This window comes from Dicentrarchus labrax, unplaced genomic scaffold (assembly GCF_905237075.1).
Source record: "Dicentrarchus labrax unplaced genomic scaffold, dlabrax2021, whole genome shotgun sequence".
In the NCBI taxonomy this organism is placed as follows: Eukaryota; Metazoa; Chordata; class Actinopteri; family Moronidae; genus Dicentrarchus; species Dicentrarchus labrax.
This window is the reverse complement of record NW_026136705.1, coordinates 19,766,900-19,789,651: the sequence shown is the minus strand read 5'-3', so window position 1 is coordinate 19,789,651 and position 22,752 is coordinate 19,766,900. Positions and strand designations below refer to the sequence as shown.

Sequence of the window (22,752 nt, the reverse complement as noted above, 5' to 3'; positions counted from 1 at the left end):
AGGTGTGGATGTCACCAAATGTGAGATTGCTAGGTGAGACACTGATCATGCAATTAATTACAGCTTTGCAGCAATGTTTCATGGGATGTGAAGGCTACAGATGTTGCTTGAGAGTGGCTATGAAGCTCAAATCCAGTTTTGAGCGATATATCATGATGTTACATGCACCAAGATTGATAGTGAGGTTTGATTATTATTTTATCTTCTCAAGAGCCATCCCTTTTTTGTTTTTTTGTTTTAGGTTTAGGGGATTTGTCAGTATCACCTTCCAGAGTAAAAGTGAATGACATTTCCAAATATGTACTAGTTATTGCTAGTCCATCATTGAAGATACAATCCATTCGTTGTCTATCAAGTAAAAATAAATAAGCTTTATTTATTTAGCACCTTTCATAATATAGAAATGTCAATGCTCAAAATAGTTCAGAAAAGTAACAAATCGATGACAGGAGACATAAGCAATGATAAGAGCCAGATAAAAGAAAGAGATAAAAAAATAAATAAAAAGGCTAATATTAGTAATTATAATAAGTTCATATTGCTAAAAACTGTCTTATATTGTAAGAACCATCAAACCAGTATGAAAAATAATTAATCACAAGAAAACACAAAAAAAGAGGTGGAATTAATTAAAACCAAGATCATAAAAATACATTTTGAGCTGTTTCTTTTTTTTTTTTAACAGAAGTTGCTCCTCATATTTGTGATGGTACTTTGTTCCAACCTTTGGCTCATAACAACAAAAAGCTGCTTCACCATATTTTTTGTAAGTCATTTTTGGTACATTTTAGCAAACCAGCGCTAAAAAAACCTAAAGGAACAAATGACCAGATCTGAAGAATTATCCATCATGTAACTCTGACAATGATCTCAGAGTGCATGAGATAGGTCATATTATGCTTAATGTTGATACATGTGTAACAAAAGCACAACTGACAGGTGTCTTCTCTCCTCTGTCTCATCTCTTCCCTGGTCCTCTCAGGTTATTCAAGCTTCTTGACAAGAAGTGTGAGCCCATCACAATGACAGTGCCCAGAAAAGTAAGTCCAACTGACCCACTGATCATACGAGTTTATCGACTTTTCACTGAGATTCATTGACACATTTTAGAGGGAAATATCACTCCACTAAATTTTTTTTTACCCCAAAGCGATTGTTACTTGTTACTTTTGAGATTTATATTTTTACAAAACATAAACACACAAACATATTCAGTTTATAAATTATTATTATTACTACAACATTAAAGTACGGTTCATGTCAATGCATCAGTAATAATCAGTTAATGATACTAATGCAAAATGTACCATTTTGCATAATGAGTACTTTTACTTTTGATACTTTAAGTACATTTTGATACCAGTACCTATACTTAATTATAAATAATTTTGATTAACTCTTCAAAAACAAGCCACATTTGTCTCCTTTTCCCCGTCGCCAACTCTCTTGCACAGTCGGACCTCTTCCAGGATGACCTTTACCCGGACACAGCTGGGCCTGAGCCCGCCATGGAGGCTGAGGAGTGGCTGGATGGACGTGACGAAGACCCAATTCTGGTGTCCATGAGGGGGGGCTATATGCCGCCTAAGAGCCGAGAGCTGAAAGTGGCAAAGAAGAACGTGCTGGAGTCCAGACCCACCACCCGACGCAGCATGTCTACTTTGGACACCAACAGTCTGCCGGTAAGTTGTGTCACGCATTATATTACCTGTTGTTATTACATAATATTTATCCTGTATGTGTGTCTCTTTCTGTTATTACATATATAGCATAATATTACTCATCTACCTTTATGACACAGACACTTTTAATAGAAAATAATGACTTCCTTTCTCTCTTCTATTTGTACCTGCCTACAACTTTTTTTCCGAAGCTCCCTTCTTTGTTTTGTTTTATTTTTCCTAGTTGCTCACTGTCCTTGACCTTTTTTTTCTCTTTTTCTTTACCCTTGATTTTCCCCTCCCTGTCACTGTCTTTATTCCTTTCTTCTTCTGTTTCCCTGTTTTCCTTATCTCGACTGTTCTCCTGTCTAGCCTCAGTTGCTTGAGAGGTTGTTGGAGGAGATTCAGAATCTGAAGGCCACAGTTTTGTCTCAGGAGAAGAGAATCTGTGACTTGGAGAATAAGCTTTCCCAGTACACTAATGGCACTGACTGATGAAAACACCTTCTGAAGAACTGGTCTATCTTTCAGAATCACTATTATTATAGGAACACATTTCCCTCACATTCACGAGGAACCACTCTCCTAAATACTCCAACGGTGTGGCCCTTTTAAAGGTACTATTGTGTGTATTGTGTAAGAACATGAATGTTGACAATAAAAATGCAAATTGACGATCAAACAAATTTGAACAAATTACATCCATAAGTAGGGTCATTATTTCCTGGTTGATTCTACATATTGGACCTTAATGCTATGACAAAAATATTTTAATATATTCACACCTTTAGTGATTTGAAATGAGAAGAGTGAAAGTGGAGTGAGGGGGCTGTCGGTTAGAGGGACATGCAAGTTGGGTTAAAGGTCTGAATAAAGTCAACACTGTTATCACTAAAATGTCCATGTGAGAAAAAGTATAGGAAAAGTAACAAAAATAAAATCCCAGAAAAAGACTTAATGATTTGGTTTTAGTAAATTGCATCTATGACTTCCCCAAACATAGTAACATACTTGCACCACCACTAAGCGCACACACATCACCATAAAAGATACAAAGAAAGCACATATCACATGTATCAAACACATCATCCTCCGTATCAGACAATCACTGACCAGTTTATGGAAACACGTCTCTCTGAAAACTTTTCAAAAATGTAAATAGTGATAAAGGAAACAGGAGAAAAATTTGTTGAACTTGTAGCAAAATGTGAAAAGCAAAACGTTTTGTGTTCTGTAAAGGGTTATACATTAGACACATTATGACGACAATAAAAACAGTGTTTTTTTTAAATGGCTGCCTCTTCTGTCTGGTGTTGCAACATTTCAAGGTTTATATATTATTATAGGTTCTGATGATCAATGAAACCTCTGAGCAGTTTATTTTGGGGGGTTTTTTGTCTTTACTAGACAGGACAGCTGAAGGTAGACAGGAAAGAGGATAGAGAGAGAGGGGATGACACACAGCAAAGGGCCACAGGTCAGATTCAAACCTCTGGCTGCTGCAGCAAGGACTCAGTCATTTAAACATGGGGGCACCAGTTCTACCAGGTGAGCTATCTGGGCACCCCTTCTCTGTTCAATTTTAGGATTTAGGCCTGCTCACAAACATTCACTGAGCAGAAGAAAGAGCATCAAAGGCCTTAGGCTCTCTCTTTCAGAGGACACTATACCTTTATAAAAGTGGTATAAGACTAATAGTAGCTAAGCAAACAGTATGCACATAGCCAGAAAATCAGTTTGAGTTTTAAGGATGCATTAATTGATTTTGGCCACTAAAGGACAGATGAGCTCAAACACAACTTTGACATGGAGTCACTGGATGTCTAGTTCTGTCAGTATACAGAGCCCTAACACCATGATGCTTAGGCAGAGAAGAGGCGACTGCATGACTTTGGTGGAGAAAGAGACAGCAGCTGCTGAACCTTCCTCGTCAGTCACCTACGAAGAGAAGAAAAAGTGCATGAAGTCAACTAGTTTAGTGTCAAAGCGTTAACCAATAAATGTGAAAGTAAAGGAATGTACAGTGAAAGAGAGCTTTATTTTATGGTTCGGTAATTTTAGTCAATAGTTTTCTGAAAATAATTAAGTGATGTGTTACTAATTAGTAATTACAGGGAAAATAACGATGCTATCCAATTGGTACACATTCAAATAATTGCTAGCATGACCAAATTATGAATGAAATTTCTCCAGGAAACCTCCTAGGAAATTCCAGACCTGTAAAACAAGTAAGAATTTTATCAAGAAAATTTGATTCCTGGGAGTATTACCGGGTTCAGGACTGAGAAACGCAGCACAACATAGTTTGTATCTCCACCGTCCGGAGCCTCAGCCTCAATGGTCAGGGTGATGTCAGTACCCGATGGGGTGTTAAGAGGTGCTGAGAGGGTCACTGTACCATTAGTACTGTTTCTAGCTTCCAGGAATAAACTGGTTGGATATGTTGAGTTAAAACGTCGATTGTTGGTGGCTCGGATGGTGTAGTTTCCCTCCATTCCATAGGTCATCACAGAGAAGGGCACAGAAAATGGCGTTCCTGGTACCAAGATGCTATTTGAATCCGCCTAAATACAGAGGGAATTAGACAAGAGTGTTTGTAGAGATTAAGCTTTTTTACACTCAGTTATAAAGTGAACATTTAAACTTTTAATTGCTCCATATCCTCATGATGATGGAATGTTCCTGTGACACAGTGAGGGTCTAGGATGAGTACTCACACTAATAGTCAGATTAGAGGATCTGAAGTTGGTGGATGACTGCCTTTGGAAGACGACTGAAGCTCTGGAGGTAACACTGTTATCCTGCCCCTTCATCCGCACCCCAAACTCCCCTGCTGGTATCCTGTCAACCTGAATTAAGAAGTTCCCGCTCTCCTGTGGTACCACAACTCCTTTAATCTCCTCTGACCCCGACGATTGAACTAGAGTGACTTCTGTCACGGTGGCGGAGTCACTCCCCGTTACAGACACCAACAAGCTACCATTCACACCTTTAAAGAAGGAGAAAATTCACTATGTCTGACTTGATGATGATATGTTACATCTGCATATCCTCACATTCACATTGTAACAGTATCCATTACCAGCTCTGGGACGTGTTTCAAGAGCATCAAATCCCTGGAACGGGCCCTGCGATGCCTCCACAAAGTCAAACAGGAAGTCAATAGGACTCTGACCTGAAAATTAAAATCATGAGGAAAAACTATGAAAAATTGCTAAAAGAACATCCCATACATTGTTTCTCTTTCTATTCCTTCATACTATAGAGGCAAAGCCTTGTGGGAGTTGAATCCATCTTTGTTGAAATGGGTTTGAACATTACCAGCCATTTAGCCTTTAGACTATAGTCGGCACACCCAAGAATCATACTTTAGCTTTCAGAAAGAATGAAGGCACAAGATTAAGAGACAACAGCAGTGATTGTGTCCTGTGCTTTGAGCTAAATGCTAGTCAGTCAGTGATTGTTTTTATTTTTAACAAGGCATAGAAATATTATAGGAATATTATGGGAATACTAGAGGCAGCAGCGGCCTTTATGATCCTCTTTCTCTTCAACGACTACACATGGCTACTTGTCACTTTGAACGTCAAGGTGACACCACACTGTAGAGTATATAGGCTACAATATACTAATTCAGTCAGGACCACTTTTGTCAAAAATAACTTTTATTCCAAAGCAGAATATTACATTTGGCGGTATGGCTCTGTTCTGGGACCTCCTTGCCCTTGAACTGAGAGCCGAGCCTGACTGTGTGGCCTGCCTGAACTGACGCTATGCTCAAGTTGTGTATTATACAGTATATAGATGCAAAATGAATCTGACAGAAGGCCCCGATTGAGAGAAAAAGGTGCAATTACAAATCTGTCTGTGACTTCAACACTGGGGAAAGCCACATAGATTTCTCAATACACACCACGGTTAGGATACGGATATTTCATAGCCATGGTCGGAGCCATAGATTCCCACTAGCACAAACCTCGTTCAGATAAAGGATCAATGAGTCAGGCATACTAGACTAACACATTCAACTAAACAACCCCTCTGCCCTTGCACTCTCTCTGCTACTAAGGGATGACGAGGGGGGATGGCAGGTAAGAAGGATGGTCATTTCGCTGACAACAAACTACAGCTGATGCTGATGCAAATGTTAGTTTTGCAAGTAGTCATGAAATAAAGTGTTGGACAACTTTACTAGATGATGGATGAGAAGAACACATCACCAAAGTGATTGTATTTCATCCTGAGGGGGACACGGTTGTCATTGCATGAATTTGATAAACATTTCCTGGATAGATTAGAATTTGGTCAAATTCATGTTATGACATTAGTAGTATTTCTTCTGACAATCCCTGAGAAATTAAACTGAACAACGAGCAGAACCTAAACTTGATGTGGGCTGGTATTTCTTGGTAATTTCAACAAAAGGCTTCAAATACAGTGGTGACTATATGTCGAGCCACAAGGATCAAAAATACTGATCACACGGGTTACGTTACTGCACATGAAGAACATACGGGCGTAAGGAGGGAGCTCACTCTCAAAACAACTTTGTTATGGATACAAACTGAGGAATTTTCACCTGTATCTGATAAGACCAACAGGCACTAAAGAAACACAAATGGAGCGAAGCCTGCAGACTAGTTCAGGCAGTCAACTTGAGCTGCACTGTTATCCACCCATGACATGCCTCACTTTCCAATCTGGTGATCTATTTAAGCGGCAAGATTTCCCAGCTCTCCCTCTGCTCTGTCAATGCCTGCATCTGTATTGCTGCCTGCTGCTCTGTAAGCCCCACCAGCATCCACCTGTAGGCTCCAGTGAGGGGGTTTAAGGTATTTGCTCATCACTCCCTAATATCTCTACGTAAACATATCGAGGTTGGAGCCTAGACGCCAAAATCTAACTATGCTGTTCTGTGCTAATAAAGATTTCAAACGTTGTCTGACGGAACTTATTCATATTGTGATTAAATGAAATAAACCATGGGGTTCTCACCTATGACCTTCAGAGTGTAGGGGTTAGTTGACACCATTTTCATTTCCCATAGTCCAGCTTGTTTTTTTACCCGCAGTGTTATGAAGTTCCCCACTGACTGGGATGCAGTGATCAATGATCCTGTCGTGTCAGTGCTTTGCTGAGATTCACCTTCAAACAGAAACCAATAATAAGCACTCTGGTATGAAACGTTGCAAGAATTATGTAACATACTGATAATTAGACATGCAGCATTTAGTATTTTTAAACATTAAAACATTTTCACATTACTTGGAATATAACTGCAAACAAACATCTAAATGAGTGACTGGTAGCCATATCATCACAAGTCACCATCTTTCCTACAAACCAAGTATTCTTGCTGCCTTTTTCTTTGCACCGATGCAAGCAATTATCAAATCACTCGAGTGAACAAATACAATTTATGTGGTGTCCAATGATCACAGTGATTCCTCTGAAGTTTGTTATTATAAATGCTGCTGTTACATAAAGCGACCAAGCAAATTCCATAAACATCTGATTGAGTAAAATGTGGTGTAGACGACAGAGGGGACTGCCAATGTTCTGCAAATATTGAAAAAATTAAAATTATAAAGCTAAACACACATAAAACTTTAACTGTAGTGTTCATAAAGTGGAAAGGTAATGTTACCTGTGGGGCTGATGAGAGTGAAGGTGATGGAGCGCCCAGTGATGTAAACTGTCAGGGTTATAACAGTTTCGTCAACTATAAAAGAAAAATTATCTGCCTTTCCTGGGCTCCTGGCTGCCTGCAGAAGGGTCACCTGGGAGATAACATTAACCAGATGACACAACATATCTCTTCAAATTGAAATAACTAACTAGCAGGGAAATCTCTGTGATATTACCAGAGATGAGCTGGAGGAGTCTGTTATGATGCTGACGGCCGTAGGGAGCTCATTTTTTGTGACTTCAATAGCCTGACCTCCAGAAGCCTGAGCCAGGTCTCTGTACAGCTGGGCATCTGATGCTGCTATTCTATTGCTTTGTGTGTCATCACTCCGCCTCCTACGATTGCTCACTGATGAGTCAGAAATCATGAAGTTAACCTGAAAAGGGGGGAATGAGAACTAGGTTAACCAACTCAGAAAAAAAAAAAAATCAATCAATCATTCTTCTCAGTTCTTATTTATCACATTAGGAAAATAACAGTTTTAGGGCTTCATCTAAAAATTATCTGTTGATTATTTTCTCTATTAATCAATTAGTCTATAAAATGTCAGAAAACAGTGGAAAGTGTGCATCCCTTCGCAGAGCCCAAAGTTACATCAAATTAAATGTCTTGTTTTCTTACAATCATAGAAGACTGAGGAAACTGGCAATTATTCACATTTGAATAGCTGCAACCAGACAATTGTGGTATATTATTTTACAATGAATAGATCAAGCTGATTGATTTTCTGACAATCAGCAATTAATCGACTAATTGTTGCAGCTCTACACTGTTTACAGCCCCCAGTGGCTTTAAGTTTAACAGACTCATAAAATTGTCATTGGTTTTTTTTGCTTTTGTAATGTTGATTGATGTAAAGCGATATACTTTGCTGGTTTGTGACTACACGTGTCAAGAAATAAAGTAAAAAAATGCAATAGATGTCTGACCCGTAGATTAGATACTCACTACTGTTTGTGTCCGCTCTATGAGTGCAACCACTGTGCTCTTCAGGCGTTTGTCTTTAGCAGGAGCATCCGTGAAGAGGAAGATCTCAGAATTTGAAGGAGCACTAGTTAAAGCCAGCTATGTGAGCGAGAGAGGATGGAATAGCAACAATAGTTGTAGTTGTTTACACATCAACAGGCTGTATAGGGGAAGATTTTGAAGTAGTAAAAGCGTCACATCACAACACCTGAAGCCCTGAAAGACTCAGTTCCTCCTCATCTCCTCCACCAGATGCTGACAGTGAATCAATATTAGCCTTGAAGAGTTTTGGGTCTTTAGTCTTTGTCAGTGGCCCAAAATCTGGAGTTCAGGTGGAGACAGCCACCAAAAAACAATAAATAAAATTGGACAGAACGATAATCTTTTCACAAGCAAATAAATGATTTTGTAGCATCTTACAGATCCTACCTGGATCATTGAAAGGTACGAGAATGTAAACTGAGGGCTCATTCTCTGTTCCCACTTCACTGTTGATTATAAAGGAAGTGACGTTCTTCACTGTTGCTATGTCATCAGTCATGCTTCCTGTCGTGTCGATCACAAAACAAAGAGCTTTATTGGATCCTTTGGAGATCCCCATCATCCTGGCGGATAGAGAAAGACTCATAAAACAAAGAAATGAAAAACTTTGTCTTGTCCCTAAATATATATTAGTATATGTATATAAATGAAACATGCAGAATGGGTTTCATACTGCAGGAATGGTCGGTCACCAGCAGCCCCTCGAATGTCCTCTAGTAGCTTGCTGGTTGCAGCTGTCGCCATATTCGCTGCGTTGGTGTGCAGGTGTCCGTGGCTAGATTCGAAAGTGTCTTTGTTGATTCCACCTTTGGGCTCGATGTTACTTGTTTGATCAACTGCTCCTCCATGACTGCATTTTCCTTTTAAACAAATACCATGAAAGAAACATGATAAATACACATTTCTGTTTTGTTTTTAAGAATGTCTTTTCTGAGGAGTATTCTACTGGTTAAATACTTTAACTGCTTTTATTTCTATAGGCTGTCTGCAACTCTTTTTAATTTGAGATATTTTATAGCAACAAGTGAAATTTTTCATTTGAATCCTCTCATGAATGTTTTGTGAAGCTGACAACCATGATGGTGTGACTGTTTGGACACATACATGGCAGAAGTAGACAGCCAACTTAGTATAATTTGAAAGCAAAAAGGTCAAGGTGTATCCCTCATGTCTAAACGGAGGAGGTGGAAAATGCCTCTAAGGCCAAAAACACAACACGGGAAAGGCCACTGAAGTGGGCACAAAACTACAGGAGGAAAAACAAGGCTTGAAGAGAAAACCTAAGAAATGCAGGATTTGACTGCTGTTGTTAAATAGCCAGTGGATGTGTATCCTGACTATACCGGTATATGTAAAAATATAGCACACATCCTATTATCACCACAAGCCATAGACATTTGAAAGTCAGTTTTAGCTCAAATTAAAACATTGGAAACATTTTTGAGCAAACTTTCAGCACAATATGACCCCACAGAAAATGTGAGGGTGAAAGCACTGTGTGGAAGGTGGCTGTTGATTTTATGCAGAACAGAACAAGAACTGGTTGTATATTCAGAATTTGACTAACTAAAACTAGTTGTGAAGGCTGTTCATGTTAGTTAATAATACAAAATGTGATATAAGCTAAGTAATCTCTGTCTGAAACATTTTTAAAGGACACATTATTCATACAATGAATAATTTACCTTTTGGTTTGGTTGACACAAAAGGCACAATACCAAAATATCCAGAGGTCAGTATCCTCTCGTTTATGATATCCTCCAAGATGTTGTTCCTGCAGTCGTCTCCATCACAGTTACGACACGTTGCCCTGCTTTCATCTGTAGAAGCGTAAATCAACATTTTAATTGTGTGAAATAGTTTCTCTACAATTACATATGAACTGCATTCCTCATCAGTGTTACCATCTGTATGTTAGCACAGCCAAACAAAGACAGACATCACATCATACCATCTCTTTACCTGCTATGTTACCAATGCTGGTGTCTGATCTGATCAGATTGGAGTTTGGGAGTGTGTTCCCCATCTCCACCCAGTTGCTGTGACTGTAGAAGTCCTGCAAGTTGACAAAATAAGATGAGGGTAAGTTTCTTTGGATATTTTAAAACAGTTAAAAACAAATAGAGTTAGCATTACTATACATTTATGATAATTACCTGTAAAGGATGAAAAATCTCTCCCAGTTTTTGTCTCGCTGACTCATAATTTTCTTGTTTGTTGCTGGCTTTGACAACCAGTATTCCCTCAGTGATGATTTTCCTTCCTTGAACAAACATTTCTTCATCAAAGTGGAAGCTTGCATTTAGGGCATGACGGATGTCCACCCGTACGTTCATCAAGGTGATGAATATAATGGCTTGGCGGAAACTCTTGGATGATTTTGGCGTGCCACAGGCTACAGCAACCGCCTCTGCAGTGAAAGGCTGTGCCTACACACACACAAAGCCAAATCATACTAACATTACTAAGATCCGTACTATTTTCTAGAAAAATAAGGTAACTTAAGTGAATTCTTACAGGAACCGTGAAGTCTGTCCCCTCAGCTTGGGCCAGCTCACGGCACACCTGCACAACGGTATTCAAAATTGCTCTCTCTGTAATTTCCAGATGATTTAGAGACTTTCCTGGCAATATCCCAAACCCCTGAGCTCCTGTGTGCAGGAGCATGAGACACAACACAGCCAACCCTGAAGACATCTCTCCTCAACCTGTCGAATACTCTGAGGAAGACAGAAACACTCTCAGAAATGCTCTAAACAATTCCTAAAGTCAAATTCACAAGGCCATATTGATAGTCAGAAATGCAACAGAAATTTGTAGTGATTTTATTTGTTTTTTTCAAACATAGAAGACTGGGTTTGTCAGCAAGAAGATAGATGATATGACTATAATTCACTTGTCAGATTCAATAATACACTATGATATCAGCAAAGCTGTAGACCTTAACCTAAAACATTCTCACTTCTCTACAACAACCTACTGTGATTATACACAACATTTCCTCATAACTAGTGCTTAGTCTTCTTTCCATATGCTCATATACTTTTCTTACAGATTTTCTTCTTCTGTTATAAAGTTATAAAGCAATAAAAGTCTGTTTTTCAGGCATTACTTATAATTATGAGTTAAAAGATCACTGTACCTTAGACCTTGTCGTTGCTGTGCACTTTATCATTATTGTGTCAGCCCTTGCTTTAAAGTGCTCCACGGCCAAGGCGGAGTCATCCAGGACTTGTTCTACCTGTTGTCCATGTTAATGTCTGTTTGTTACTGAGGGCAATATCAACCTGATGCCAAAAGCACTGGAAATCTTTCATTTTATGATGTTGTTTTATTTAATTAAAATGTGTATTAGCTTATATGCTGTCTGTATCTCCAGATAATTTTGGTTTTCAGTAAGGTTTGTATCTGCTGCATACACAGGTGCACTCAGCATTGTCTGTGTGGGAGTGACAAAACCTACTGGTTGTTGGTATGTGGAGATGCTACATTCTTGTTAACAAAAGAAAAATCAGATTGGCAAGAGATGAAAATGAACAGTAACCGTTTCACTTTTAGGGAAGTTGAAATTGATAGGGAGTACAGACAACGATAGTTTTTTTCTACAGATACTCACCTGTCTTACAATACAACTTCCTTTACTTTGAGTTTTGAGCAGTTCAGCGATGTTGGGGGCAATAAAGTTCAAGTTTTTGAAATGCAGCATGATGTGGAGAAATAACTGCACGTTATACGCCACTTTTCACCGACTGCTACAAAAACATTATTTTTTACACACTTTTTTTTTTTATCAGTCTGACAGTCTACATCTGCATTGGCAGCTCTGCAAAGCTGTAGAATGAAGCTTTCAGTTAAATGCTAACATGCTGGTGTTAAGCAGGTGTAATGTTTAGCATGTTACATGCATGGGAGCCATTGACCCCAATCAGACCCAGTGTCATTGACAAACTTAGTATTTGTAGTATTAGTATTTGCAGTTCAACCAGGGTCTGGTTGAACTGCTCCATCAATCTGTCTGTCTATAGATGATAGGGGGTTGTTTGCACGCTCTTGATGCCAAGCAGTTGGTAAACCTGTTTCAGAAGTGTGGACATAAAGTTAGTGCCTTGGTCAGTTAAAATTCACAGGGGAAACCAACTGAGGAAAAGAACTGCACCGAGGAGTCTTTGCTTTGACAGATTTTAAGGGGAACAATGTCCATACCAAGATGCTCAAAGGGTTACTAACAATGACATTTTTAAACCTAGAGGCAAATCTGGAGCGACTGCATCTGATGGTTTTATGACAGTTTGCTGAAATCTTTCTTGCCCCCTTTGTCTGTGTGACGTCTGGGACTTCCCAGGCTGTGTGTCTAAGTCGGCATCATAAAAAGACAGACGCTGAGGGTTACAGAGGGCTCATCTACCAGCTTGGCCTGAGCTCCGATTACAGCAACCTCCATCTTTCCTACCTTCTCTACAGGAATGGGAGAATACATAGTTTGTGGGACAAGCTTTTATAAGGGCATTCGACCCACAGCAATAAGGTAATTTATACAAAATGTTTTGTTAGATAATGCCCTAACATTAAAACCAGCCATATTTAATTTTGTTTATTTATGGACATGTTTTTGTCACTACTTGGAAGAGGCTGTATTTTAATGTGCACAAGATTGTTCATAACAGAGCCATTAGGTCTGTTTTTCAGACGGCAGGCTGCTGAGACACATTCACACATCTCACTGATGCTCATTATAGCCATAAGAAACTTGAGACTTGACTTGAGAAGGTTTCCTCTTATTACTTATAACATTTATCAAACAACAGAAAGAGCATGTATATATAGCGTATTATAGAAGTAGCATTGGTTCAACATAATAGACAATGCATGGAGGAATAACATGCAACGTGCCAGTTAATATTTCGATACCGACCAAAAATGGGCCAGCAACCAGGAAAAAGTGCATGAAAAGAATCTGGACATCGCAGGGCTCTTTAAGCTCATTCAGTAAATATCATATTATTATTGACACAGATTGCCAGGAAATTCATAGATTAAATTAACTCTCAGATGTATGTCCTGGTAACAACACTTTCAAGTTCAGTTATGAATCCTCCAGGACATTTGTGACAGTTTTTATCTACAGATGCTGCTGTTCGCCTTCCACATTTCTACAGTGGCCCAGAACAGACAAACCCTACGCTGGCTGCATTTAGGGCCTTTCACGTTTTTCACAGCCACCATAGTTTCTTACATAGACTTCACAGCCTGTTATCATTAGGTCGTCAAATACAGACGCAAACAGTGTTCAGTTAGTTTGCAATCTGCAATCCTACACACTGGTCCTTGAACTTGTAATCTCGAGATAACGGCATTAAAAAAAAAGAATTGCAAGCATCGTGTTATGAGCTTCCCTTGTTTCCTTGTTCTATCAGTGTTTTTCTTTATTTTTTTATGACATGATTTGGTGATAAAAACTACTGATGTTGAATGTACATAGTGTGAATAATCACCTGCATTTCTAAGGTTGATGCTGGACCTACAGATATGCAATCTATGCAAAACTCTGTGCAGTTTTACTGAATGATATTGACTTGTTAACAATTATTCTGATATATAATATAGTTATTACCCTCTGATGATGTAATCTGGTACCCCAGTGTCACCTTTATTCCCCTCAACTGTTGTCATACATCTTTCTCCCAAAAGGACTACAGTGGACATAACTCTTTTAATTTTATTGTGTCATCCTTTCTGTTTTTTATTCATCTTTGTCAGAAGCAAGCCTCAGCTCTATATCTAATTTAAAATCATCAAATACAATTGATCATTCAATCAAAACCCTTCCACAACTTAACAGCAACAAAACTACTCAAAATATGGATGGATGATGGTTAAAAGTATCATAATTAAAATGGCATGTTCACCTGATATATGTCTTAATCATAACATATTCACAGCCTCATTAAGTTTTAGAATGTCATCAAGCACCTTGTAAAACAGAGAGTACATGTAGTTAATATTGCATAAAGATTTCAATATTGATTATACAGCACAATTAATTACCCACTTATACACTTAGTTGCCAGGTTATTAGGTTCACCCATTTATATCAACAAAGGCAGATCAAATAAAGGTAAAACATTTTAAAATGTAACTAATCCCACCTTCAACATGTAGACACTCAGTTGATTCCCATTTCAAATGGTATATTGAGCCCTATGATTGTGATACTAAGGCAAAGGAAGAAAGACTGAACGGTTTTGGTAGACAAAGACACAACAGCTACTGCTGTTGGAGGATTTGGGATACTGGTGGTTGTAGCTTGTGAGCTGCTGGTGGACGTTTTCTGGACCCTGTAGGAACAGGACCCTACATTACCCACCCGATCCACAACCAGCAGTTCCACATCCGGCGAACAGCAAGACGCAATGTACACCAGCGTTCCGTTTTCATTGCCAGCGGCCAGGGTGGTGTTTAAGGTACCATTGCCCTGTCTGAGGCTAACACGGTCAACACCCGTCCCTTCAGCACCATCAGTCACCTGAACAGAGAGCTTCCACATGGACAAGCTGCAGTTTTCAGAGCAATTTGACTGCAGACTGAGCAGCTCACACACTGGCTGAGTGAAATCAGTCACCTACAAAGATAGGAAAAAGATCTATAAAGTCAGGTTTTACATCAGCGGATCAACCAATAAATCCAATAATGAAAAGATTAAATAAGCTAGAATAATCATTCACAGCCTTAGCATTTTATGAAATGTATGAGAATTACCGTTCTAAGGACAGTGAAAAGCAGAACAACATAGTTGGTGTCTGTGCCTCCCGGAGCCTCGGCCTCAATGGTCAGGGTTACGTCAGTACCAGACGTGGTGTTAATTGGTGCTGTGAGGTTCACTGTACCATTAGCACTGCCTCCAGTTTCCAGGAATAAACTGGATGGGATAGCTGAAGTAAAACCTTGATCACTGGTAGCTTTGATACTAAAGTTTCCTCCTGCACCACCCGTCGTCACAGAGAAGGGAACTACTAGTGGCGTTCCTGGTACTAAGACACTCTGTGAATCCTCCTAAAAATGTAAGTGAACAACTGTAAGTATTGGTTATATTAAAAGAGTATTATAGTGCTTATCTTAAAAGCCATCTCATGTTTTTAAAAGGATTCATTTCACTTACAACAGTAACAGTCAGAGCAGACGCTCTGATGTTGGTGGGCGACTGCCTTTGGAAGAACACTGAGGCTTCTCTGGTGGAAACATTGCTGTTCTGCCCCTTCACAAGCACCACAAACTCCTGTGATGGGATCCTGTCAAACTGAGCTAAGAAGTCTCCTCCACCCTGAGCCTCTACAGTGCCATTGACCTGTCCGGACCCCGATGATTCAACCAGAATCACTTCTGTCACCGTGGCGGAGTCACTCCCAGTTACGGTCACCATCAGACTACCATTGACACCTTCATAAAAAGAAAAGATCCACTGAATGGTGCTGAAGTAAATCAAAATACTTATCACATAATGCTTTTCACAAAATAAATGTCCTTTACCAGCTGTGGGACGATTGTCTACAACATCAAAACCTCCAAGCAGGCCCTGCGATACCTCCAAAAATTCAAACAGGAAGTCAATGGGACTCTCACCTGCAAATTAAAAAGTTACAACAAAAGAAAATCAACCTAAGTGGTCACATGCATAACGACTAAATTAAACAACAAAATTAAGTATTAATTATGTGATTCAAACCACAGTCATGGAGTTCTCACCTACGACCTTCAGACTGTAGCCATTTGTTGACACCATTTTGATTTCCCACAGTCCCACTTGTGTTTGTAGCTGCAGAGTCTGGAAGTTTCCCACTGACTGGGATGCAGTGATCAGTGATCCTGTTGTGTTAGAGCTTTGCTGAGATTCACCTAAAAGCAAAGCCATGGATGAAATGAAACATTCTGGTTAAAAGGCCAAGAGCTAAAGTTTTTGAATTCATTTTTAATTAAACATTTAAATTTCTTAGATCTAGTGTACTCTACCACAGTGTAACACTCAATACTACCACCAGATGGGCCCAAAGTCAAAAATGTTCAAGGCACTTTGTATTGTCTATGCTAGTAAAACAAATGAACACTATTTTCTTTTTTAAATGACATGCCATTTATAAATGACTGCGTATTAACTGTTACAAATAGCACCTTTGAAATATTTAATATACAAAAAAGTATCACCTGAGGGACTGATGAGAGTAAAGCTGACAGACCTCGCAGTGATGTAAATTCTGAGGTTTTTTACTGAATCGTCAACTGTGAAAGTAAAATTTTCCACCTTTCCCGGATTCCTGGTCGCCTGCAGAAGCGTCACCTAGGAGGTTAAATAAAACTGGTGAGACATTTTTAATTTCATTTTGAAAAGTAATTTTTAATGGCTAGTGAAAGCATTTTGTTAATACCAGAGATGAGCTGGAGGACTCTACTATGAGGCTGGTGGCCACTTGGAGCTCACTCTTTGTGACTTCAATAGCTTGACCTCCTGAAGCCTGAGCCAGGTCTTTGTACAGCTGAGCATCTGATTTTACCATCCGACTGTGTTGTTGCTGTTGGTTGTTAGAACTCTGTCTTCGACGACGAAACCCCAGCAAGTTAGTAATCATGAAGTTCACCTGAAAATAAAACAGGTGAATGAGAATTTAAGGTGTAAAAGCCCACTCATAAAGGCTTTAAGTTAACCAGATCAGAAAGGTGTCTGCTTATTTTTAGAATTCACAACACAACAACAACACATTCACTAAGTTTGATATAATGTATAAAAGTATTTGAAAGCTGTGATATTGTATTTTTATTTCCCTATACATACAATAATTAGATTTTTTGTATTTAGTGTGCGGGCCACTGTGTGAGCCATAGTGTATTACAATATGTGAAAGGTAAAGTCAAAGTCAGCTTTATTGTCAAATATGCTATACATGCACAACATACAGCACAGATTAAATTTCAGTCCTCTCGGACCCACGGTGCAAACAGGCAATATAAAAATATATTTTTTTTTAAACTAATATAGTTTAAATCAGCCAACACAAAGTGCAATAATATTATGAAAAAGGTTATTATGTTATTACGCAATAACTTAGATGATTCTTTATCTTTTCATCTAGCACCATCAACAGGTCAAACTCTTAATTCGTCCAATACATTGGTTGATGACAAAATAACTGCAGAACTAAAGACATTCCTTTCAGTCTGAGCGGTGTGTTTAGAGGTTATATGTAACTTTCAGAAAACTTTTGCACTTTGTACCTCAAGTACTTACTCCAAGAGCTGGAAATACAAACAAGTTATCATTTACAACTGATGACAGACTCTCAATTGGCTTTTTATATGTGACTTTTGTACATAATGCTTTTTGGTCATTAATATGTATGTTTTACAGATTTGCCTACACATTTACAGATCTATATATGCAGATTTGTCTACATATTACAAATCTGAATACATATTTGTAGATTTTCAAATTCAAATTCTTTCATATGGCACTTTTAATCCTAATTAGCAAATGTTAATATGCTAACATGCTAAACTACATTAGTTTAGTTTAGTTTTTAGCAAAGGTGACGTCACTACATCCGTGAGCATAAAAGAGGGACAAATATGTCTATAAAAGTTTTTGAAAAGGATAGCAAAGTTGCTATTTGCCATGACGTGAAGAACAAAGAGAGGCATTAGCAGTCTTAAATCAAAGCCAAGCTGTCCTATTTTTTTATTAATTTATTCAATTGTTATATTATTGAGTTTAACCAACAGTCTGTTAGGCATATGTAGCCTACGAAGTTAGGGTTATTTATTCAACAATTAGCTATTAACAGATGGGACATGGAACAAACAAAAACATCTAAAACTAACTTCAAACACATTTTTCCCAAATATGTCTTCTGGCAAGTTTCTATTACGCTGATGTAAGTGTTTTAAGTTATCTGAACCTATAAAAAGGGAGTTTCACGTCATGATTGACAGCTGAGCTATACAGTTATTGCACTACCATTTTCCACACTATATTTTATTTTTACAATGACAATAAGATCACTCACCACTGACTTGGTTCGCTCTATGAGTGCTATCACTGTGCTTTTCAGGTAGATGTCTTTAGCAGGTGCATCCGTGAAGAGGAAGATCTCAGAATTAGGAGGAGCACCAGTTAAGGCCAGCTATATGACAGGAGAGGACAGCAACGATACAGTAGTCTTGACTTTTAGCTTTTTATATTATCAAGTTTTGCAGAGGTAGATTTTGAAGTAGTTTGAAATACATCACTGCACCTGAAGCCCTGAAAGACTCATTTCAGCAAAATCTCCTCCACCATCTGCTGATAGTGAATTGATAGCATTCTTGAAGACATTTGGGTCTGTAGTCCTTATAAGTGGCCCAAAATCTGAATTGAGTTCAGGTGGAGACAGGAGAAAGAAATTATTTTAGTCTTTATCCTGTGCGTGCGATTATGGAGTATTTCATACAGATTTGGAATCATAATATTCCAACAAGTATACATGACAGAAAAGGTCTGCTGCTTTATTTAATTGAGTTAGTTATAGTTTAGCAGGCAAACAGATAAAGAGCAAATTCATAAACTTAATAGTGCAAACATCCCTTAACTTCACTTCAGAGGAAACCTACCTGGATCACTGAAAGGTACAAGAATGTAAACTGAGGGCTCATCTTCTGTTCCCACTTTACTGTTGATTATAGAGGAAGTGACGTTCCTCACTGTTGCTATGTCATCACTCATGCTTCCAGTGGTGTCGATCACGAAACAAAGAGCTTTACTGGATCCTTTGGAGATTCCCATCATCCTGGTAGATGGAGATAGATGGATTAAACAAATAGATAATAACCCTTTGCCTTACTTCTAAACAGTATATAAATGAAAAATGCAGAATGGGTTTCATACTGTAGGAATGGTCGGTCACCAGCAGCCCCTCGAATGTCCTCTAGTAGCTCGCTGGTTGCAGCTATCGCCATATTCGCTGCGTTGGTGTGCAGGTGTCCATGGTTGGAGCTCAACTTGTCTTTGTTAATTCCACCTTTAGGCTCGATGTTACTTGTTCGATCAAAACGTCCTCCATGACTGCATTTTCCTTTTGAACAAATAGCATGAAAGAAACATGATAAATACACATTTCTGTAAGAATATCAGACTTTTCTGAGGAGTATATACTGTTAAATACTTATTTCTATAGACTGTGTGCAACTCTTTTTAATTTGAGATATTTTGTAGCAATAAGTGAAAGTTTCCATTTGAATCCTCTCATTAATATTTTGAGAAGCTGAGAACCATGATGGTGTGACTGACATACATGGCAGCATCTTACTTGTTTGATCATGTTTTGATCTGTCTTTTCCTGTTCAGCATTAGAAACATTTTGAGAGAAATTCCAAGGGTGCCTGAATGCTTGGTGCGTATCCCGAGAGAGAGAAGGACAAAATGGGCGGCATTCATCATCCTGAGTTACCACAGTTACTGCTTGGGGATTTATTTTATAAACTAAGACATGCAGGAAAGAGCCAGAGGTTGGAATCGAACCCAGGCCACTGTGGTAGGGACTACATGGGGCGGGCTCTGCCAGGTGAGCTACCCTGCGCCTCCTGGAGATTTCATTTTGAAAGTGGGAGTGACCTGTCAGTCACACGGTACCAACACTAAAAAGCATACCCTGCTTTATCTTCTATTTAACTCTAAATTGGACCATAATTGACTATATTAACATCATGCTGTATGGAAGAAGACTTGAAACTAGAAGCTAAGACCATAAACTCTTCAGGAAACCGTTTACTCAGCTAATAAATCAAGTGAGAAGTCGGGTCATTTCTCCATTAGAGTGAATGATGTCGTTTTTTATTGCAGCCAATGGAGCTCCTCCTGCTGGCCTTTACATAGAATGCGCTTCCACTCTGGCTTCACTTTACAGACCTGGAAGCTCTGTCCATTATATATACTGTCAATGGGCTCTACTGAGTGTCCAGTGTATGTCGTAATACTGTAGTTACACTTTTTCCATGTTGCCCTAACTGTTTTCTTAACAAATAGGGATGATGACAGGGGTGCAATTCACTGCAGATTTTTAGCCATATAACTGCTCAAACTGTCCATTTGCAAGCCTAATGACAAATGTGAATTTCTCAAGCTTATAAATGTCTTTTTGTACTCTTAATTGAATGCAATTCTTATAGGCAGGTATGTAGGTCATTTACCTTTTGGTTTAGTCGAGAAAAAAGGCACAAGCCCAAAATAACCAGAGGTCAGTATCTTTTCTCGTAGGATATCCTCCAAAATGTTGTTCCTGCAGTCGTCTCCATCACAGTTGCGACAGGTTGCTCTGCCTTCAGCTGTGGGAAAGAAAATCCACAAGACATTTTGTATTTTTTGTTTTGTAAAATAATCATAGCTTTCCTCGGCTCTGTTTATTTTGTTTCTGTAACACAATCAAACACACACTCATTACACATTACACAATCTCTGTACCTGCTATGTTACCGATGTTGGCATTTGATTTGATCAGATTGGAGTTTGGAAGTTTGTTTCCCATTTCCACCCAGTTGCTGTGACTGTAGAAATCCTGTTATTTAAAAAGGAAGACAAGTCTATTGGTATGTGAAGTTTCAGGTTACACCAGGAGGCGTCAACATAACATTGTAGTCAGATACCATGAGGATGAGGAGGGAAGGCGCCTACAGCTGATGGGAAGAAGACAACGCCTACTGTGACGTTTCTCACTGGTGTACTATAACACACTGGGTCAGGGAGAGATAGAGAGTCGGACTTCGTGAACTGACACACACTTTGTTGCTTGTCAGGGATACTATAGTCTGGACCCAGAGCTCTGTAAACTTTGCATACTCTACTGGTGTTCAGAATAAAGCTGATTATTGAGTAAACTAAAATCTTCTCCTATTGCTTCATTAAAGAACAAGCGAGGCAAGGGGCTAAGAGAGGAGCCCAAGTCATTCAAAGATGTTCACTTTAATCAAAGAAACTGCGGTGCATACAATTTTAAATACACTGTTTGGCTGCTTGCTGAACTTGAGTGAGTTTTAGTTTTAAGGTTCTTCCTGTAAGAAAACAAATGGAAACCAAACAAATAAAAGAAGATACCTGTAAAGAGTGTAAGATTTCTCCCAGTTGTTGTCTCGCCGCCTCAAAGTTCTCTTGCTTGTTGTTGGCCTTCACAGCTGATAATCCACTTGTGATTATATTCCTTCCCTCCGAAAACTTCTCATTGTCAAAGTGATGGCGTGGGCTGAATAAATAACGAATGTCTACTCGCCAATTCTTTTTTTTAATTAATTTGATCGTCTGGAGGAAGGTCTTGGATGATTTTGATGCTTGACAGGCAACAGGAACAGACTGAGCAGTAAAAGGCTGAGGCTATACACACACACACACACACACACACACACACACACACACACACACACACACACACATTCACATTCATTGAGAATACAGGAACAGGTCATTTGAAATAAAAAGTTAATATATATTATATACTTACAGGAAAAGTGAAGTCTTCGCCCACAGCCAGTGCTAGTGTGCGGCACACCTGCAATGTGACATTTAAGATTGCTCTCTCAGTAATCTCCTGATGATTCAGGGACTCTCCGCCGAATATGTAAAATCCAAAACTTCCAGTCTGCAGGAGCAGGAGACACAGCACTGGCAACCTAGAAGACATCACTGCACAACCTGTTTTGTAGACAGTGCGGGAAAGATGAAATATCTTACCCAGGTTGTGTCAGATCAGCTCATACCCCATTACAACAGTCATTATTTCACATTAACACAGAACAATACAGATACTGTAGCTCCTCCTACTTAACACCATCTTTTTGAATGCACACAAAAATGCTATTTGGCCTCTGGTTTTCTGTTTGATTGAATTTAAGGTGGTTGTAAAGTTGTTAAGTTATTACCTTATAAACATTAAAAACATTTATCATTATGGTCCACATTTTCACATCCTTAAAACACTAAAACAAGTATTGTTTTGTTTTGGTAATATATTTAAATATTTTAATGATTTTACCTTACAACATTAATTTAGTACATAAAAAAAAAATTAAAAAAAATCTGACATATCAAAATGTATGTTTTGTTTTAGATTACCAATAATTATCATATATGATTATACTCTACCTTAGGTCCCGACCCCTTCTTGAAGACTATTTACTTATTGTGACAACTTCATTTATATTGCTCCATGTAGGGTGGAGTCACTACTTTGTGACTTGTTTGACCTGTTGTTTGTATAGTAACATCATCGTTATTATTTTGCTTTACTTATCTTTCTGCTGTGTCTGTTTGAACGGTTTCTGAACTCTTCCTTTCTCATTATTACAGGTTGTGCGTGAGAAACCACAGGTGATGGCATGCAAACTATA

General features: G+C 38.7%; 3 protein-coding genes across 4 annotated transcripts in view; 1 reads left to right on the top strand and 2 right to left on the bottom strand.

Moving 5' to 3' along the window:
• coro6 (coronin 6) overlaps positions 1 to 2,952 on the top strand; it is a 13,742-nt gene extending 10,790 nt beyond the window's left edge. The window contains exons 8-11 of one of the 2 annotated variants that reach the window (XM_051402193.1): positions 1 to 33; positions 983 to 1,040; positions 1,455 to 1,682; positions 1,874 to 2,952. The exon at positions 1 to 33 is cut by the window's left edge and continues 113 nt beyond it. In XM_051402193.1, coding sequence (XP_051258153.1) covers positions 1 to 33; positions 983 to 1,040; positions 1,455 to 1,682; positions 1,874 to 2,047 — 493 coding nt within the window. In that variant the 3' untranslated portion in view covers positions 2,048 to 2,952. The remainder of the gene's footprint in view (positions 34 to 982; positions 1,041 to 1,454; positions 1,683 to 1,873) is intronic. The other variant, XM_051402194.1, reaches the window with a different exon arrangement.
• LOC127364560 (von Willebrand factor A domain-containing protein 7) lies at positions 2,611 to 11,597 on the bottom strand. The gene is made up of 16 exons (XM_051402190.1): positions 11,501 to 11,597; positions 10,876 to 11,078; positions 10,515 to 10,787; positions 10,321 to 10,414; positions 10,044 to 10,178; positions 9,032 to 9,218; positions 8,746 to 8,921; positions 8,525 to 8,637; positions 8,299 to 8,415; positions 7,526 to 7,726; positions 7,309 to 7,441; positions 6,657 to 6,806; positions 4,744 to 4,836; positions 4,379 to 4,650; positions 3,932 to 4,225; positions 2,611 to 3,599 (listed from the first exon to the last, which is right to left on the bottom strand). Exons 2-16 carry the CDS (start codon positions 11,053 to 11,055, stop codon positions 3,474 to 3,476), a joined length of 2,544 nt encoding a protein of 847 aa, XP_051258150.1. The 5' UTR covers positions 11,056 to 11,078; positions 11,501 to 11,597; the 3' UTR covers positions 2,611 to 3,473.
• A 2,463-nt stretch (positions 11,598 to 14,060) lies between these two features.
• On the bottom strand, positions 14,061 to 22,626 carry LOC127364558 (von Willebrand factor A domain-containing protein 7). The gene is made up of 16 exons (XM_051402188.1): positions 22,508 to 22,626; positions 21,867 to 22,057; positions 21,467 to 21,739; positions 20,837 to 20,930; positions 20,566 to 20,700; positions 19,265 to 19,451; positions 18,991 to 19,166; positions 18,636 to 18,748; positions 18,408 to 18,524; positions 16,776 to 16,985; positions 16,555 to 16,687; positions 16,099 to 16,248; positions 15,883 to 15,975; positions 15,515 to 15,792; positions 15,115 to 15,408; positions 14,061 to 14,977 (listed from the first exon to the last, which is right to left on the bottom strand). The coding sequence occupies exons 2-16, from the start codon at positions 22,044 to 22,046 to the stop codon at positions 14,522 to 14,524; spliced, it is 2,889 nt and encodes a 962-aa protein (XP_051258148.1). The 5' UTR covers positions 22,047 to 22,057; positions 22,508 to 22,626; the 3' UTR covers positions 14,061 to 14,521.
• Positions 22,627 to 22,752: the final 126 nt, after the last annotated feature.

Coding starts and splice junctions, on each gene's coding strand:
- LOC127364560 (XM_051402190.1), bottom strand. CDS start 11,055: ATGTCTTCAGGGTTGGCTGTGTTGTGTCTCATGCTCCTGCACACAGGA. Junction 9,219..10,043: donor TGTGTCAACCAAACCAAAAG/GTAAATTATTCA, acceptor TTTGTTTAAAAG/GAAAATGCAGTCATGGAGGA. Junction 7,442..7,525: donor ACTCCTCCAGCTCATCTCTG/GTAATATCACAG, acceptor GTTATCTCCCAG/GTGACCCTTCTGCAGGCAGC.
- LOC127364558 (XM_051402188.1), bottom strand. CDS start 22,046: ATGTCTTCTAGGTTGCCAGTGCTGTGTCTCCTGCTCCTGCAGACTGGA. Junction 20,701..20,836: donor CAACATCGGTAACATAGCAG/GTACAGAGATTG, acceptor TCTTTCCCACAG/CTGAAGGCAGAGCAACCTGT. Junction 18,749..18,990: donor TGTACCTTTCAGTGATCCAG/GTAGGTTTCCTC, acceptor AACTCAATTCAG/ATTTTGGGCCACTTATAAGG.